The sequence below is a fragment of the Penicillium chrysogenum genome (genome assembly GCF_028827035.1).
Source record: "Penicillium chrysogenum strain IBT 35668 chromosome Unknown utg000001l_segment0_segment0, whole genome shotgun sequence".
Taxonomy (NCBI): Eukaryota; Fungi; Ascomycota; class Eurotiomycetes; order Eurotiales; family Aspergillaceae; genus Penicillium; species Penicillium chrysogenum.
Window position 1 is genome coordinate 8,252,351 of NW_026622749.1, and position 18,681 is coordinate 8,271,031.

General features: G+C 49.1%; 9 protein-coding genes across 9 annotated transcripts; 7 read left to right on the forward strand and 2 right to left on the reverse strand.

Annotated features, from left to right (window-relative positions):
- Positions 1–1,600: 1,600 nt before the first annotated feature.
- On the forward strand, positions 1,601–2,369 carry N7489_003252 (SNUT3/LISCH7 family protein; the record flags this gene model as incomplete). The annotated part of the gene is made up of 2 exons (XM_056709007.1): positions 1,601–1,907; positions 1,966–2,369. 2 exons carry the CDS (start codon positions 1,601–1,603, stop codon positions 2,367–2,369), a joined length of 711 nt encoding a protein of 236 aa, XP_056573309.1.
- A 424-nt stretch (positions 2,370–2,793) lies between these two features.
- On the forward strand, positions 2,794–4,093 carry N7489_003253 (NAD(P)/FAD-dependent oxidoreductase; the record flags this gene model as incomplete). Its single annotated transcript, XM_056709008.1, has 2 exons — positions 2,794–2,833; positions 2,907–4,093. 2 exons carry the CDS (start codon positions 2,794–2,796, stop codon positions 4,091–4,093), a joined length of 1,227 nt encoding a protein of 408 aa, XP_056573310.1.
- A 258-nt stretch (positions 4,094–4,351) lies between these two features.
- On the forward strand, positions 4,352–7,003 carry cwh41 (mannosyl-oligosaccharide glucosidase; the record flags this gene model as incomplete). Its single annotated transcript, XM_056709009.1, has 4 exons — positions 4,352–4,595; positions 4,656–5,718; positions 5,780–6,695; positions 6,755–7,003. The coding sequence occupies 4 exons, from the start codon at positions 4,352–4,354 to the stop codon at positions 7,001–7,003; spliced, it is 2,472 nt and encodes an 823-aa protein (XP_056573311.1).
- A 119-nt stretch (positions 7,004–7,122) lies between these two features.
- Positions 7,123–7,938, reverse strand: N7489_003255 (MMtag domain-containing protein; the record flags this gene model as incomplete). The annotated part of the gene is made up of 3 exons (XM_056709010.1): positions 7,123–7,499; positions 7,558–7,841; positions 7,901–7,938. 3 exons carry the CDS (start codon positions 7,936–7,938, stop codon positions 7,123–7,125), a joined length of 699 nt encoding a protein of 232 aa, XP_056573312.1.
- A 350-nt stretch (positions 7,939–8,288) lies between these two features.
- Positions 8,289–10,724, forward strand: N7489_003256 (uncharacterized protein; the record flags this gene model as incomplete). The annotated part of the gene is made up of 6 exons (XM_056709011.1): positions 8,289–8,402; positions 8,457–8,464; positions 8,524–8,566; positions 8,638–8,990; positions 9,050–9,978; positions 10,033–10,724. Coding segments are annotated over 6 exons (2,139 nt in total), but the record flags the coding sequence as incomplete, so codon positions are not given.
- Positions 10,725–11,683: 959 nt separating this feature from the next.
- On the forward strand, positions 11,684–12,502 carry N7489_003257 (uncharacterized protein; the record flags this gene model as incomplete). Its single annotated transcript, XM_056709012.1, has 1 exon — positions 11,684–12,502. One exon carries the CDS (start codon positions 11,684–11,686, stop codon positions 12,500–12,502), a length of 819 nt encoding a protein of 272 aa, XP_056573314.1.
- A 603-nt stretch (positions 12,503–13,105) lies between these two features.
- N7489_003258 (actin-binding ADF family protein) lies at positions 13,106–13,680 on the forward strand (the record flags this gene model as incomplete). Its single annotated transcript, XM_056709013.1, has 4 exons — positions 13,106–13,108; positions 13,159–13,403; positions 13,475–13,605; positions 13,658–13,680. The coding sequence occupies 4 exons, from the start codon at positions 13,106–13,108 to the stop codon at positions 13,678–13,680; spliced, it is 402 nt and encodes a 133-aa protein (XP_056573315.1).
- A 1,117-nt stretch (positions 13,681–14,797) lies between these two features.
- N7489_003259 (SGNH/GDSL hydrolase family protein) lies at positions 14,798–15,630 on the forward strand (the record flags this gene model as incomplete). Its single annotated transcript, XM_056709014.1, has 3 exons — positions 14,798–14,867; positions 14,939–15,300; positions 15,373–15,630. 3 exons carry the CDS (start codon positions 14,798–14,800, stop codon positions 15,628–15,630), a joined length of 690 nt encoding a protein of 229 aa, XP_056573316.1.
- Positions 15,631–16,421: 791 nt separating this feature from the next.
- On the reverse strand, positions 16,422–18,401 carry N7489_003260 (RBR-type E3 ubiquitin transferase; the record flags this gene model as incomplete). Its single annotated transcript, XM_056709015.1, has 1 exon — positions 16,422–18,401. The coding sequence occupies one exon, from the start codon at positions 18,399–18,401 to the stop codon at positions 16,422–16,424; it is 1,980 nt and encodes a 659-aa protein (XP_056573317.1).
- Between the last annotated feature and the right edge of the window lie 280 nt (positions 18,402–18,681).

An 18,681-nucleotide genomic window follows, 5' to 3' on the forward strand; every position in this document is an offset into this window, starting at 1 on the left:
TAGAATGTAGCCGGTATCTCTGGTTATACATGGAAACTTCGTTTTGCACATTCTACAGCACCGCCCTTAGGTATTCCAAATCTTCAATTATTCTCCTCTCATATTCTTCTCTCCTATATGTGTGGTTTACGTTGTCTGAGTAGCAATTCCCTCCCATATAGTAGGTGGCGCAGGCGCGTTAGACACAAGATATGTAAGCGCCTGAATATTTTTCCATATTATATACGCAAAATCAGTTGCAGAAACAGGATCATATTATCAAAATGTGTCGTCAATGGCAGAGGCTGCATAAGCAGCCGAGTATTCCAAGGTCCTTGTATAGTATGTTTTTAGATCGTTGTGGCTGTTTCCGGCAGACTTTCTCTATTTCGTGTATTTTCCGAAATAGCTTTCGGTAAGGATGATTATCCTGACCTGCTGCTAGGGATGTCATGCATATATACCCTATCTAACGCTATAATGACAACATCATCCACATTGTTCCTACAGTTTCATTGGTGCGTCTGAAACTATATAGCGCTGATCATCTAAGAACTCGACTCTTCTTTAAGTGATGGCAAAGTCAAATGATCATTTCTGTCTGTGTGACAATCCTCTGCGTTCTGATTTGATCAAAGGAGGCAGATCGGTATCTTTAGATTTAAGCATCATACTCTTTAAAGAAAGAGGCGTGATGTAGTTAACATGCAGTCACGAAAATAATTCATAGAGTTCCGAAAAACAAAAGCGGTTCTAGTACCAAAGACATTAATATCGCAGCTAGTAAAATACATAAGTAACAAGAAAGGATTAGGTATTAGTTCCAGTCAACCTCGTTCATATGAGCGTTAGCCTACCTAGGTAGGTATGTATACAATAATAGTGGAATATTGATTAACTTGGTTACTATAGCAAAATTATTATTCTAGTCATATGCGTGGTATATATTGAGAAGTCCTCTATATGGTTTATGATTTTTATCACTGTTATATATGCTAATGACTATTATGACTAGAAAGACTCCATGGTAAAGTCTAACAAGTGAATGAGTAGGGGTACATAGGTAGATGATATCTGTTTACTAAAGTATTGGGCAGCCTAGGGAAGTCCAGTAAGTATGGGCGCGCAAACAAGGTGCATACATATATACAACATGTATGTATACATGTTTTGGAGAAAATATTTCCTTGTGTCTATTGAAAATTACAATGTTCATTTGTTCGTTTTCCCCTCTTTTTTGAAAAGAGATATTGCATCAAGTTCCAATATTACTGACACTTATCATTATGAAAGCAGTTATGAAAAATGCGTATAGAAGCTGTACAAGTCCATGTTGTTAGGGCTGAAGATGGGTCATCTGCCATGTCACAAAATGCGCGACTGGTCGCTTCCCGCAGCCGGAATAAACTTCTCTTTGGTCCTCGGAGATTCAGGCCAACACCCATTGCGACAACTTGATACCCTCTACATTGCTATCCCTACAAGCGTTCGCTTCTGACTCTTTAGTCCTATTCTAATTGCTCAAGCTCTTGAAATTTGAGCAAGGCCATCTTTATCTGCTCCCAGCCGCAACAAACACCACTGCCGTACGGGGCGACGCCCAGACCAGACCTTTTTCACAATGGCGGAGCCACCTGCAAAACGTGCTCGCCGAGTCGACAGTGCAACCATGTGGGATTCTAACGATAAACGACCTCATGCACCAGAGCAAGAGTCAGACCGCGACCGCAGACGTTCACCAGCTCCACGCGATGATCGGCGCGACGGCCGGTATCGCTCTCGCTCACGAGAACGCAAGGATGGACGGCGAGAAAGGAGCTGGTCTCGAGATCGCCGCGACAGGGACCGACGAGACGGAGACAGAGATGCGCGTGGGGTTCAAGACCGAAAGAGGAGCACCAGTCGGGAACGCAACCAGGATAGACGAGGTTGGTGGAAATATGTAACATACTAAAGTACTTGGCCATACTAACATATGAGTCTCAGGCAATGCACCCAAAAACGTCAAGTTCCGCGAACGTTCCCGCTCCCGATCTCCGCATCGCAATGGCACAAAGGCTCGGTCACCCCCTCGGGGCCCGAAGAGTGACCGCTATGACGACCGCAAAGATCCTCGATCGCGAGATGCTGGGCGGAAGGCAACTGGCGCACAACCAGGACCAGATCGCCACGAGGATGAGATGGATGTGGACTTCAACGAAGATGCGGACGAGGACGAAATGGAAGCGCAAATGCGAAAGGCCATGGGTTTCAGCAGGTTCCGGAGTACAAAAAACACCAAAATCCCCGGAAACGACATCTATGGCGTGCGGAAGGAGAAGAAGATCGAGTACCGACAGTACATGAACCGCCAGGGCGGTTTCAACCGGCCTCTCAGTCCCTCGCGATGAATGCTTACATCCTGGCTATCTACGGTCTCATACTTTTCTTTGTATTCAAAAACACTGGACATTTTTCTGCCTTTTTCGACACGATATGCATTTGCGGAGTATTGTTTTGTTGGCTTGGTGTTTTACCTTCCCATTCAATGGCCCAAGCCTTTGTGGATTTACTACCATTGCATTAGTTCAAATATTAGTGAACTAAAAATTTTCGGAACGATTCATAGTCGAACGCGTAGAAAAACCGGTCAAGGTGGACTTGATTGTGGGTACGACGTATGACTGGACGTATTAGTTCAAACTCCAGTGACGTAGGCATCTCAGTATATGTATAAGCACACCTGCGGTCAACGGTTCAAACTTGTCAGTTACAACTCCCTACACAGTGGCTTCGTTACGATCATTAGCGCCCAAGTTAACGCCAAAATTCAAGATGTCGGTGACAGGAGATCGGCGTGAGATTGTCATTGTTGGTAAGAACATATTCTTTGCGACTTTCATACCCCGCGCGCCATATTTGCAACTCGCTCACCATTATACTCACAGGTGGTGGCATCATTGGATGCTGCTCTGCATACTATCTTACCAGACACCCATCGTACGACCCTGCCCGCCACAAGATTACACTCATTGAGGCCTCTGAAATCGCCGGCGGGGCATCGGGAAAAGCTGGGGGTATGCTGGCGCAATGGGCTTTCCCCAGCAATCTGGTCGGTCTCAGCTACAAGCTGCATGCTGAACTTGCAAAGGAGCACGATGGTATCAACCGATGGGGATACAGAGAGGTCAATTGTGGTCAACTCGTCGTGAGAGGTCGTGCTCTCGCTGAGAATACTGCAGGGAAATCCGGGGGCGGAGATACGGAATCTCTCCAGAAACGCAGCGCAGCGGCTTTGTCTAAGCTGAGGTCTGCTAAAATTCCCAAGGACTTGGATTGGATTGAGCCAGACCTTCTGCGCGCCTATGAAAGTATGAGTGGACCGGGCGAAACCGCGCAAGTGCACCCATACCTCTTCACTACGTCCATTGCAAAGCTCGCCCAGGAGAAGGGCGCAAACATCATTCTCGGACAGGTTACAGATATCGCTCGGTCCAAGAGCTCCGTCGAATCAGTGACATACATCGATAATACATCCGGTGAAACACAAACCATCGCCGCTACCGACGTGCTCGTTGCTGCTGGTCCCTGGACTAAGACTATCCTCCCGGAGGTCCCGATCTCAGCCATGCGGGCCCACAGCGTGGTGATCCAGCCAAAGAGACCAGTCAGTGCATACTGCCTGTTTACAAACATAGAAATCCCGGCCGACTTCAACCCCGAGAAGAAGTCGCGCCCAACTGTGGCTGCGCCAGAGATCTACGCGCGTCCAGATGACACTGTCTATGCATGTGGCGATGGAGATAGAACAGTTCCGCTACCAAAACTTTCTGCAGATGTCGAGGTTGACCAGACTCGCTGCCAGGAAATCATAGACCATGTGGGTAGTATTTCTGACGAGCTGCGGGACGGGGAGGTTCGCACTCGGCAGGCTTGTTACCTTCCAAACTGTGATTCTGGAGCTGGGCCATTAGTTGGCCTGACTGATGTGAAGGGACTGTATATCGCAGCCGGCCACACATGCTGGGGTATCCAAAATGCGCCAGGTACAGGGAAACTCATGAGTGAGTTTGTATTTGATGGCAAGGCGAAGAGCGCGAAAATTGGATCGTTGGATCCACGCGAGTTCATGTGAATACGTACTTGATACCACAGTGTCTATAACAAGAAATATAGCACACCTCCCTTCTATAGATGACGAGGCATAGTACATACAAACCTTCCTGTGGACAGGTGAGCACTAAAGCGGAAAAGGAAAGGCGGGTGACGTTCGGGGACATTGTCTGGTACGCATATTAAACTAGCCATACTTAGGTAGGCGGTGAGTCGAGGTACATACACCTATAGCTTAATGCCGCGGAGAGGACAGCAGTCACTCGACTGAGGCTACATAATGCGTCACCTCAGGATTTCAGTGTTATTGGCGTCGCTGCTTTGTGCAACTGGAATTGTTGCAAGCGCAGACTCCAATGATGTGTCCGTTTTAGCCAGAGAGGCCGGACGCGCTAGCAACGACTCACTGCTATGGGGTCCCTACAAGTCGAATCTCTATTTTGGGGTGCGTCCTCGCATTCCCAAGAGTCTCACGGCTGGATTGATCTGGGGGAAGGTTGACGATTATGCCGGTGCTCAACAAAGTATGTGATTATTGGTAGCCTGGTTGCACTGATGAACTATGAAGCTAACATCCACTTAAGACTTCAGACACACCTGCGAACAAAATGAAGGAATGGCTGGCTATGGCTGGGATGAGTACGATATCCGGAAGGGTGGACGCGAAACCATTCATGACGCTGGGAACAGCTTGGACCTGACAATCGATTTCATCAAAGTTCCCGGTGGCCAGCACGGAGGTAGCTGGGGATTCCGAGTCAAAGGCACGCCTAGAGAGGGCGCTGATCCCGACCAGCCCATTACGATGATATTTTATTCTACCCTCGAGGGCTTAGGTCACTTGGGAGCCGATTCTTCATCTGCTGAATCCACTGGCGTGGAAGGCAATGTCAAGCTCGAAGGATACTCCACAGAACTTGGTGATTTCGCTATCGATGTCACCGCTGGACCGGAAACCAACTCGCACCCCCGATATGATCATCCTAGCTCCACAGACAAGCCATTAGACCGCAGCATTGTAGCTAGCGTGGCCTTCCCAGAGGAGCAACTTTGGCAAGCGAAAGGAATATTCTTCACTCAATTGAAGGCGGAGGTTGATGAAGCCCTCGAAGAGTATGGAAAAGAGAATATTCCGCCCCCGGCCCAGCTGTTTACTATCAAGCACAAACCTGGCCAAGGCAATGCTCATCTTGTTCAGAAGGTCTTCAGCGGTGCATTCGAGTTCGATGTCCTGTTCTCCTCCGGCTCCGCCCCCGAACCGTTAACCTCGGAAACCCTCACTAAGGAAATTGATGATGCTTCGGCTTCGTTCTCTGAAACTTTTGAGCAGCTTCTCCCACCACAGGCGCCATTTGACTCGCCGAAATACTCGAGCTTCTCCAAGGCAATGTTGTCTAACCTCATTGGCGGCATTGGGTTCTTCCACGGTGATGATCTCGTGGATCGATCCGCAAACCCTGCGTATGAAGAGGAGAATGAAGGCTTCTGGGAAGAGACCGCCGAGGCCAGGGCTGCCGCGCAGCCTTCTATCGAAGGCCCGAAGGAGCTTTTCACTTGTGTTCCCTCCCGGCCATTCTTCCCTAGAGGATTCCTTTGGGATGAAGGTTTCCATTTGATGCCTGTGATCGAATACGACACCGATCTTGCGTACGTTTACACCTGCTTTCGTGTTATCTACTAGTTCTGGCTGATATACTGACTTATACAGGCTCGAGATTATCAAGAGCTGGTTCCACTTGATGGACGAAGATGGGTGGATTGCCCGTGAACAAATTCTCGGTCAAGAGGCACGGAGCAAGGTTCCGCCAGAGTTTACGGTCCAATATCCTCATTATGCAAACCCGCCTACTTTGTTCATGGCCTTGGAAGCATTCATGGACAAGGTCAAGGCCAACAGCAACAAGAGCACCGAGTCCGGATCACTGGACAACCAAGATGCGACCGCGAGCCTGCGTTCTGCCACTGTCCGACACCCGGAACTGTCTGAAGCATACCTTCGCTCATTCTACCCGCTCCTGAAGAAGCACTACAACTGGTACAGAAACACTCAGCGCGGTGACATCAAGTCGTACGACCGTGAAGCGTTCTCGACCAAGGAAGGTTACCGCTGGCGTGGACGTTCCGTGCAGCACATCCTCACCTCTGGCATTGACGACTACCCTAGGGCTCAGCCGCCGCACCCTGGTGAGCTCCATGTCGATCTGATCAGTTGGATGGGAATGATGACTCGCGCTATGCGTCGCATTGCTGAGAACCTCGGCGAGGAAGAAGATGCAGAGCAATTCGCTTACTACGAGACCGCTATCACCCGTAACATTGATGACTTGCATTGGAACGAGAAGGAGCAAACCTTCTGCGATGCCACTATCGATGAATATGAAGAGAGTGTCCACGTCTGCCACAAGGGTTACATCTCCATCTTCCCCTTCCTGACTGGTATGCTGGGTCCTGACAGCCCACGCCTCAAGGCTGTGTTGGACTTGATCCGCGATCCGCAGGAGCTGTGGAGTGACTATGGTATCCGCAGCTTGAGCAAGAAGGATAAGTTCTACGACACCGATGAGAACTATTGGAGAAGCCCTATCTGGATTAACATCAACTACTTGGTGTTGAAGAATCTCTATGTAAGTGCTTTCCCATCTTTTGATTTAATTGCCCGCAGAATCTGACAGAACCCCCACAGGACACTGCAACGGTTTCCGGTCCGCACCAGGAACAGGCGCGGGAGATGTATTCCGATTTGCGGAAGAATTTGGTCGAGAATGTCTTCCGCGAGTGGAAGAGAACTGGATTCGCTTGGGAACAGTACAACCCTGACTCGGGCAATGGCCAGCGGACACAGCACTTTACCGGCTGGACCAGTATGGTGGTGAACATGATGTCCATGCCTGAACTGGCCGGTCCCGGAAAGACCACTCATGACGAGTTGTAAGCTATTGAACCTCGATGTGAAAAAGTTCGTCACGTAGATTAGATAGTGGTTATTCTGATAATGGTACGCAATCATTCATCCGACATTTGAATCGATTCCTCCAACGCCAAGCTAATAGATTAATTCATATCCCTGGTTCGTAGCTCAGTAGCGGCGATCATAGTCATCTCGGTCTCGCCTGCGTTCGGGGTGTCGCCGACGCTCAGCCGGAGAGTAGCTGCGCTCCATCCGTCGTCGTTTCTGGTGCTCCTCATCTTTACGACTGGGTCGACTCCTAGAGCGAGAATCTGAACGCCGTCTGTGGTGATCTCGACCGCGAGATCGTGAGCGGGATCTGTGACGATGGCTGCGATGATGGCGGTCTCGATCATCATGATGTCTGCGTTGCCTCCGGTCCTTGTCACGTGCAGGATCGTCGCCCCGATCATGTCGCCTTTCGCGTCGCGGGCTTCGGGTTCGCTCGCGTCTGTGGCGGTGAATCGAGCGGTGGTGGTCTCTTTCCCTTGTTGTGGCATCTGGCATCTCTTCTTCTTTTGTCACAGTTTCGGGATTACCGGATCCTCCTAAAGGAACCATGTTGGCGTTCTCTGATGCTTTGGGGGGCACCGGAAGGCCCAGAGCGATAGCCATTGCTTCCTCCTCTGCCTCCTTGACACGTTGAAGTTCCTCTCGCTCTTTGCGGGTTCGTTCTTCCTCGTCTGCGTCTCCCTTCGCATACCAATTGAGGTCTCGATTTTGCTGCCATCTCCCAACTGGGGCCATCACCGAGTGCCCTAAGTAGTTCTCGCGGTGGACGGAAGTCTGGACGTCGGACCATTTGAACTCATTGCGGCCGCCGCTGGAACAAAATTAGCGACCTCGCAACATATCGGGGAGGTAACTAGTTAACCAACTTACCGGCTGCCTTCCTTTCGTACACCAGCAACCAAATCCATCATGCAAGAGAACGGTATTGAAGAAACCTATGTTGTACCTAGGTAGGAAGGGGACAGCCTAAGCCCTCGAAGCTCTGAGTCTGTACGTGCTCAAGTGGGGTCCGTGCGAAGGCGGTCAGTGATTCCATCATCAGATCATTGCACCTCCCCGCAGACATGGAGGTGTTTTCGACCAGCTTGATCATGATCTGTTTACCAATTACTTACCTTTCTGTCTATTCTGCCTCACAATTTCCACTCTTGGCAATGACAAAACAAGCTTCTTCTTTTATCATTCACGACTTTCTCTGCTCAGACCCAAGAAAGTATTGTTCTCTGCGCTCCGCTATTGGACACAAGCTCCCTTAGCCTATGGCAATGTCTTTTCTCCCATTGAGGAGACTGTCACTATAGACGCCGAAACGGAAACTCAACGATATCGGCCTCAGGTACAAATATTGAATGTCGAAACAGAAGGAGAACGGGTATGGTTGTCTTCAAATTACCTCACGTGAGAACTATGGACTGACTTGTGCTAGTATCCTAGGTGGGTATTTACACTTGTATTGCCTGGATTCATCGTGGCTGATTACTTTTAAGCTATAGTGATGTTTCTAGGCCAACTGTATCTGCTTGGAGGTGTAACTTGGTGAGTACCTGTTGTCTAGTCGCTATTTCGATTGTATAATTTCTTCTCAGATCTGACCTTGACTTTGAAAGGCGGCCCTCTCGCAACGTCGAAATTTGCTTTTTACGGCTCATGTTGAAAACATTTACGTATGGATTCCCCGTGGACCTCACCAGCTCCTGGGCTCCCGACCTGAGATGATCATTCGCCCTGTGATGAAGCAACCGAATGCGCCTGGATACATCGAGCCTTCTAGGCCCCATACAATCAATCATATTCTTGTGGATGATTTGGGAGTCGATGAGGTTTTGCTGTTAGCGACAGATTCTGGCAACGTCACTGGCTACAATGTTGAGGCTATTTTCTCAGCAATCAATAGGAGCACCCAAGATGGAGGCGCTCGGCCATTTGATGCACACGAAGTGAAACCTTTTTTGCTGAGCATGTTCATTTAAGTGCCTGGGGCTTGGCCACCCACAAATTTGCTCGGTTGATTGCTGTGAGTGCGAACACGGGCGTCATCACAGTCTTTGCCTTCGCATTGGTGGATCCTGCGTCTGAGCATGACGTTAGCAGTCCCAGTTCCTCTGAGACCTCAAACATGGGAGGCTCTGATGTGTTGGAAAACACATGGGTATCAATCGACAGTGCACTGTCCATGGAGGAGCTGAAAAAGGACATACCCAATCATCGAACGCGCAATCTTCGGCTCAGCTATAAGGGTCATTTTGACAACATTCCATGCGTGTCGTTTGCCAACTTTGAATTGGACCCCAACGCTCTGTGGATGGTCAGCACCGATATCCTCAACCGAGTCTTCGTATGGAGAGTCTGGGACAGTTTAACTGCGGTCAAATCGACTAGTTACGATTGTGCAAGGGGTGGTCGAGAGCAAAGGGGCTGGTTTGTCTTGCCCCTACATCCACGCAGGGTTCAGCAGCACCACTTCAAGTCTGATGCCTGTGGATGCCAACCAAGACCAAAGATGATGCATGGTCGGATGGTCTTTGATGTGACGGAAGCGGCTGATCATGTCGAGGCTAGATCCGACCTCGTTTCTCAGCAAGTCTCTGCTGTGGAATATGTAGCAACTTCGAGCTTTACTCTACCAGACGGTATTTTCCCCCTTGACGGTTCTGTTCATACTGGATCCCAACCGCAACCATCGAGCTCAGAGCATGGTCATACGACTTCGGAAGCCTCCGAAACTGCTTCTCACCTCACCGCCAGTAACCCCATTCATATCGGCACTGAAGTATCCTACTATGAGATCGCTCCATCCCGTCAATCGCTTCGCGTGAGACGTGGCATTACTAATTTGATTGAAGAAGAGAATGAGCAATGGGGCTTGGACCGTGCTGTCGACGCGGAGCGCTTAGGAAACTTTGCTCGTTTCAGAGACTTTATTCCTTTAAGAGACTTTGTTCTGCATCGTACGTGAGCGATGTGCTTCGGTGTATTGGACTAAAATGCTAACTGTTGCTCAGCGCGCAATCCTCGGTTTTTCCCTATTCTCCACTTTTCTGGAAACAACATCACTTTGGATCCTTATCCATTGGACGATGAAATACGGACGCTCTCTCGGTCCCCACTTGAATCGCTGTTAGAAAATTCTATGTTCACTTCCTGTGATCGCTTAAACTTGGTCCAGTACCTCCCTGAACTTGGGATTGTGGTTGCCGCCTCTCAGGCCGGTGGAGTTGCCATCATCACTCTTACATGGCAGGAGGAAATTGGCCACACCTTTCGCGTAGACTGGCTTCTCCCTTTCCCCACCCAGGAGAGGGACGACGAATGTCCGACGCCACCTCTTATGGGTATTGCTGCAAGCCCAATGCCTGGATTTGAGATGCCGCCGGATGTCCCTTGCATTCCTCGGGATGTCAATCCTAAAGATCGGTTGCGGTTCAACCACCGTCTGCTCAACCCAGACGGAGATGAGCCTTCTACCGCAACCCCGCCCGAATGCGGGGCTTCCAGTCCCTCCGATCCAGATGTTAGCCCTGGGTCTGATTACCCGAACCTCACCATCCCTGAAACCCACGCCTATGCCTCGGGCATCTACCAACCTCATGAGACTTGGCATGGCTACCACCCTTCTCGGCATTACAGGCTGCTTTTGCTGTTCTGTGATCTCACAGTCATGAGTTATGAGTTCTGGCATGACTGGAGAGGTTGATCACAACCACCAAATCAGGTTATGGTCCTTGAGTCATGGCCCGGGGGTGCAACAGGCTTATTCAACCAAGCCAACAGATCTACCCGTGTTAGTATCTAATTGTACAAGTGCATGTGAAATCAACTTAGTTGACCAATCCAAAGTATCTACACGAATATTCCATACTAAATTCAATAGACAGCATTCGAGGAATAGCTTGAAGACATATGCATGGATGTCATCGTCCAAGGTGATTCATTCGCACAGCAGTGACTTGAGGCTCTAAACGTAGTGAGGCTGATTGGCCCCCCACAAAATAAGCTTAAATGCGATGTTTAGTCACCTGAAACAAAGTTTCTCCCGCGATTTAAGGTCCGCCCTTATATCAACTTTCGACAATAATATCTCCCTGTAATCTAGCCATCAGGTGCATGCAATGCAGCCTTGGTCTTACTGATTTCTATATCTCTTTAGTTTCACATTAGATCCCTCTACCTTTCACATGTGACTCACGTCCCGACTTGCACCCCTTGGGCTACTTTCTTTCTTTCTGTGGGTTAAGCTAGGGATGAGGATATTTTTAGTGGAGAAAGCCCCATTCGGTGTTCAGACGTGATTTTCCTTAGATCATTCTTAATATTCCAATCGTTTTGTCCTCTTTACCCTCTTTTCTCTTCTTTCCCACTTCATGTGCCTCTTGGTTCTTCTAGTCTGGTAATATAATAATCAATTTTACACAGCTTCTTATATTTTTGCTTATTCCTGATAATAACCTATTGCTTGTTGGGTACCAAAGAAATTGATGAGACGCATTCTGTACCCGTTCCGAAGGCGCAAATAGCGGGGTCCTAATGTAGTTAAGCCCTTTTCAACTTGAGTCAGGTGAGAAACTCTACAATTAAATGTCCCGGTCTCTCCACAGTGCAACTCCTACCGGAAACAGAAGGTCCAATTCTAAACAAGCATCACAGTCTACAGAGATGCACATCCAACTCTCAGCCCAGGCCAGGGCTCTCTCGATCCCCGAGATCGTAATATCAATCCTCCACCAAATGGACATGCAAACCCTAATGGCCGCCCAACGTGTCTGTCACGCCTGGGAAGCCCGAATCCGCAGATCACGCTCTCTACAAAAAGCCCTATTCTTCATCCCAGCCAGCGAGAAAAGCGGGGCAGGCACACGAGTCTACAACCCCATGCTAGCACGAGTATTCCCCTCTGCATTTCCATCAGCAGACCTCCGAGGTTCCAGCAATGCAAGTGACAGAATAGAGGACGTCAGCCTCAGTGATTTCGATCTCACGAAAAGCCCAGCTAAGAGAGAGATGTATCTCCGGCCCGAAGCGAGCTGGCGGCGCATGCTGACGCAACAACCGCCGGTCTTCACGGTGGGGCTGTTCAGCATGGGTGCAGGGCCAATGGGTCTTTCTTGGCACCAAGAGAGGGCAACACGGCAAGATGAAGGACTGCGTATGGGGGATTTATTTGAGTGGCTTGTTCATTTGGGACGTCATAAGTGGAATTCTGCGACGATTGCGATTTGTCTGGGCGGAGCTGAGCCTGTTAATATGCCGCTTGATATTGAACGTCCCTGTACGTCGGTCTTTACGGATGGAATCAATGGGGATTGGAGGGGTATGGCTGCGGACTTTGATCTTGTGCTTATGACGAGCTCTGCGTTTACGTGTGTTGATCCAGACGGGCCGGGTGATCCTGATTGGGTGAAGAGTAGCGATGAGATTGCTTGGGAGGAGATTTGCGAGACTTATTCCGAGTTGGGATTGACTGTGGGGGGTTGAAGATGGAGACTTATAATGAGGGAGGTGCGTGGTGGAATTAGAGCATGCATTATTGGCATGGGGACTGGAGTTTTGCATGAAGACTGTTTTTATATAGTCAATACTGAGATAGAGATGTCCAAGTGATTCACTGCTAAAGGATACCTGCCAATGGAGTGCAACTGTGCTGCCAATATCCACACGTAAATACATATAGTGATGAAATAACGCAAATTATGCAAGTGATATATGTGTAATTGAATACCTCAGCTTCCGTGTACAAGGGATATACCCGTAGAGATAATTGTAAGGCCTAATCTCTTGATGGGTATGGCATTAAGGCTTACTCTCAAGGATATCTATTATATAAATTATATATATAAACATAAACAAAGAGGCAGTTCTACCCCTGCTCCAAAGCTCGGCTTTGTGTGAAGCGGAAGATGACTTCATTTCCTGCCTGTCACGGAACCCTTGACCGATGAAGACCTGTACGGTCTCCTGTATGTTATTCAGGGCTCCTTTTCCATATTTGCCATTCAATACTATATATACTTGCTTTCAGATTCGCTGATATATTTTACCTAACATTCCTTCTTATTTCACTAGCTCCACTCTCTCAAAATGGTAGGTGTCTCACCAAAAATATATCTATATTGTTAACAATTCCATAACAGGTCATTAAACTGAACGATGAATGCATCGCAAGGTATCAGGAGCTCAATCTCAACAAGAAGTTCTCATACATCATGTACACTCTGAGTGAGGACAATTCCGAGATTGTCGTGGACAAAACCTCAGAGAACCGGAACTACGAGGACTTTGTCCACGATTTACCTTCGACGGAATGCCGATGGGTGGTTTACGACTTCCAAGATAGGAGAGCAGGTGCTGATAGGAACAAAATCGTATTTATCTCTTGGTAGGTTCTCTTGTTCCCGTCAACCTTTCAGTATAGAGATTCCGGGGATTAATTGATTATACCGTGCTCAGGTCGCCAGATGCAGCGAATATGAACAAGAAGATGCTTTATTCTTCGTCGAAAGAAGCCCTCAGAAGAAATTTCACCAGTGTTTCAGTTGACATAAACGCAGCGGACCTGGGAGACGTCTCCCGAGAGACCGGTATGTTGCTAATACAGTTCTAGTTTCATACGTGGCTAACACCATTATGAAGTCTCAGCCCGGTTCGGATTTTAGTGGGATAAGATAGATAGCCTTAGCCGCTTTAACTTCCTTCTCTTCTCGCGCACAATCCATGTTCGTTTGCCTAGTGATGTACAGTCTGGATGTGGCCTCCGTGTTTAGGCTCATTGTTCTCGCCACTCTTGGTCTCTTTAGGGTTTCTTCAGGTTCTTTTAGAGGTAATGCGAGGCCGGAGGCGCTATCTTGCCCGGGTACGACCGTAACTCTCCTCCGGTGGGTTAGTCCATCCTTCCCAAGCTCGAGGCTATTGGGTACTGCTCCGGCGGAGGGGTACTATCAAGCATGTTTTTACTTCATGCACATCCAAGAAGTGCAAACGGCATGAGATCGGATATATGCCGCCCTAAATAATGTAATGTCCGGTGGAGTGCGCCGGGAGAAGGGTGATGTCCCACTCAAACCTTCCCCAACCAGCTCTTCCACACACAATAGCCATATCATCCTTGTTAGACATGATATAGTGGGCATGCATTCAGAGACGTGGCCCAGATCCCATCAGTAAAGCACAGGAGGCTTGGCTTTCCCCGTCTTATTTAAGCTGAATGATGAACACGCTTCGGTATTGGTGAAGAAACGGACGTGCCTCCGAACTATCTTTTAACTGTGGTGGCTAGCTGCCTCCCCGGACTCTGTCACAGATTAGACAAGGAGTAGTATCCGAAATCTCTAATAGAGGTTTGCCACGAGTGTATTGCCCGCGCTAGTCACGCACGATCACGAACTAACGCCTAGGGAGTCCAGAAAGGTTGCATCCAAGTTTACCCCGATAGTGTTCTTAAACCCCGCACCACACACTTGGCCATCTTCGTTCTAGCCTAAATGCAGTGGGTAAATGGAGGTTAAATTCATCGGCCCGCTAGTTAAGCTCGTTCTGGGTATGGAAATATGTAGCGTTAGTCAGTGTGGCTCCTTATACGCTCCGAATAATGCGTCTGTAAGGTTGAGCCGTAGATCACAGGCCTTTCCCCAACAACCCTGGTCTCCGATGCGGGAACTTGTGGAGGGAAATAATTAAAAGGACTGTAGTGTAGCCCTGAATGAAACCTTTTGCAACCATCCGGTACTCCTTGGGACCATAGACCCGAATCCAAAATCCAAGCTCATCGCCATAATGAAACTCCTTACTTTTGCCTTCCTCGCTGGCCTTGTGGCTAGTACAGATGCACAACAGGTCAAAGTCAGTGAGTAATCACCTCTAGGCAGGATCTCACGTTCGAGGCAGTAGGTTGACCCGGGATGTAAATTGAAATAGTGCTTCTCGGTGACTCCATTACTGAGATCACCTGCTGGAGAACCCTAGTGTGGGACCAAATCACATCAGCCGGTTTAGCGGACAGTGTCGACCTCGTCGGCTCCATGGACACCCTCCAATCTAAGTGCTCGAGGCCGCAAGGTTTCGATCCAAATCATGAGGGACACTCGGGCTGGCAGGCGTACGATATTGCCAGGGACAATATCGCGGGCTGGGTTCAGAACGCCAAGCCCGATATCGTTCAATTCATGCTCGGCACCAACGATGTCAACCTCGGCAAGCGGGACGTCGAGAGCACCATCGGGTCGTACACAATGATGCTCGATGCCATGCGTGCGGCGAACCCCAGGGTCAAGGTAATTGTAAGTTATGCCTCGCTTATCATATGATCCTTCTTCATCTTCCTGATCGAACGCTGACGCACATCTTCCTAGGTCGATAAGGTGCTCCCGACAAGCTGGAACGACCCGACTATTGAGGCCCTCAACAACGCCATTCCAGGCTGGGTGCAGCAGCAAACAACAGCGGAGTCCCCCGTTGTCATTGCTGACTGCTCAAGAGCTGCCGGGTTCACCAACGCTATGCTGGATGACGGTGTCCATCCTAACAGCCAAGGTGATGAGTTCATCGCAGGGCAGATCGGTCCCAAGCTGATAGAACTCATCAACGACGTTCGAGGTGGCACCAAATAACAGCGACGGCAAACTTGAGAACAGTTAAGATGTCTTGGAGGCGGACCGCAGCCTTTCTAGTAGATATGGAACAAGAACCTAACAAGTCCCGGGAGAGGTGAGATCAGCGAGTGATACAATCATGGTCGGAATGTCGGGAACTGGGTTTTAGGAAGGAAGCGGGGAGGACTCCGTTTTGGAGGGCAAGACCTAAGGCCGCTTGTCTGAGAAATATGCGTTGGTCTCTAACCTTGGAAGGCTAGAATCTTTCTGTTATCACGGGGAATAAGTCATAGAAAATACTATTTTATAGTCATGCGCGATGCAAAGTTGTATACATCTGATCAAGTTAAGTGACCATAGAGGACATTAAATCCCCCTGGTCTTGTTTTACAGCCAAACAGTCAATCACGACTGAGCAACGCATATATCAAAAACGCGGAATATCAAATAGGTGAGGCGCTAACGACACATGTTACATGTGTGGGGAAGTATGTACGTATATGAACATTGCCTGCGCTTGGCTCGTGAATAAAGACCTAGGATATGAAAATCAGAAGCAAATTGAAATGAAAGCCAAAAAGAAAAAGGATGAACAAATGCAAGAGCGAAATGAAACGGAGTGTGACAGAAGACAAAGGGGGAATTGATGAAAGAGACAAATCAGAAAAAGAAGGGGAAATGCGAACAAAAAAAAAAAAAAAACATGAATTCGTTGTATGCATCAATGTCATCAAGACGCTTTTTGAACGGGAACGAAGGACCAAATTCATGGCACGTTGAATGTCGAGTCGTGCATATCGAACCTTGATTTAGAAGTCATCGTCCATCTCATCACTATCCCATTCATCTTCACGGTCGTTTTGTACTAGATGCAAAAATCGCTGGAGACCAGGGTGTGCCTGTGCTCTACCTGGTCGGATTGCAATAGCCTCCCACCGAATGGGACCATCTTCATCTGCCAACGGTTCTGCAGGAACCTCTGCCCACCGTACAGGACGTCTGGGATCACCTGCCTGTGGAGGAAGACGTTGAGGAGCATCCGCCCATCGAACAGGATGTCTTGCTTGGCGTCTCGCATTCCGATCTCGTACCTCGGCCATGGCGCGAGCTTGGGCTTGACGTTCAGCCGCAGCAGCACGGGCAGCTGCGTGGTGACGCTGGCCAGGCCTGCCGGCACCGCGGTTGACTTGGGGAGGGACTGGGGCGGGAGGAGGAGGGTGTCGGTGGAGATCGTCTTCATCGTTATCAAATTCAAATGCAGGGTGGTCATCATCGCTTTCGTCGGTTGCTTCGTGAATCGCTACCGCATGTGGATCATCGTCAAAGTCTAGGAGTGCGTCTGGGATGCGATGGAGTGCTTCGGCTCCGTCGGGGTTGATACCATCACCACCTTCCAAATCCCATAGACGATTGAAGCATTGGCCTTTCTCGTCATTGAAATGTCTGTATGGGTTATCTGCAGACAGCCACGCCGAGCAAAGGTAGCAGAAGTGTGTGTCGCACTGGAAACATCGCATATGATTGCATCCCATTTGCTTTTGGCAGGGCACATTGCAAGTCGGGCAAGGGGTAGTGTACAAACGCAGGTACTCTTCGGTTGCCTTTTCTTCTTCCGTGGGCTCGCCGTCGCGGCGTGGGTAGCAGCGTACCAACTCGCCATGCCAGCCCTTCTTGCAGACGCAGCAAAAGGCGTAGTTGCAGTCTTCGCAAACAGATACACGCTCCGCCATAGGTGGAAGCTCTCCATCTTTGACTTCGCTGCAGGGCTCTGATCCTTCTTCTTCGTCGGAACTATTCAAATCATCTGACATGGGATCTTCGGGCTTTGGGTGTCGCTTGGATCGTGCAGCTCCCTGGCACCATTGGCGTGGACAGTAGACTGTTGTTTTATCGGCTTCGATCTTTTTCTTCCTCTTAAGGAATGCATATCGTTGAACCGTTTCAGTTGCCAGAGGAATCTGAAGTAGCTCGCTTGGTCCGAGGGTACGATCACGCTTCTTGGCGGGGGTCTGGCCGTCGCCTGGTACAGCTGCAGGTCTTTTGTTGTACTCGCAATCCGGCGCCATGCATTTCACGCTGTCAACATCACCTTCGGTGATGCAGGAGTTGTAAAAGTCCTGCAGGCATTGAATGCAGAATACGTGGGAGCAGCGAAGTAATCGATAGCAAACGGTGCCTTTCTTCGGTTCAAGGCATACGCCACACTCAAAAGTCCCCTGCTCAAACTTTTCCCGCTCGGCTTTTTTGTTGTAGTCCAATAGTCCGATCTTCAGGTCGCGGGGTAAACATACTTCCCCAGCTGGATCTTGGATATTGAAGATTGTTTCTGCGAGCTGCTGGAGGTGATCGATGTAGGTGAAGACAACCAGATCCTTTCCACATTCTTCCCAAAGTCGGTGGCAATCGCTAGACAATCGATCGATAACTGGAGGAGGTAGCCATGAGGGGATCGTTCTTAGGTGAATGATAGGCGACTTTTCGGTTGGGTATCCCTCTGGTAATTCAACCTCGAGGTTAAGCGGAGGCAAATGCGAGAGGAGATGAACATCTCTAACGGGCGGCTGGTCCAGTTCTCCCTTGGAGTCGTCTAGTGAGGTCGGAGGGGTGATGGCGGCTGCAGTATCAAGCGGTTGCTGAAAACATATTGAGGTTGGGGTGGAAGGAGCGACTGGAAGATCGAGGGCAGCTTTGAACGGCGAGGAAGGATCGATTTGGATTTCCGGAAAGATGGCGGCAATCGAGGAAAGCTCGACCGAGCGATCATCCTCCGGAAAGTCGAGTTCGGTCATATCGGGATGAAACCGAGTATGATCACTTGTGAAGATTTCTCTGGTGGGGGGTTGGTTGTATATTTATTTGCCTCCGATGTGATGCTAGTGAATCGCAATTTGGAGACAACGGTGTCTCCTGCAAGAAATTCTAGAAGCACTGACTCATGACTGTCGTAAAAAAAAAGAAACGGTTGGAAGGTAATGATGACCGATCCCAAGTGAACTGTCACTAAGGACGATCGGGCAGAAAAGGGGGGTTTCTATCCTGCAGGAAAATCACTTCGAATCAGCGTTGCGA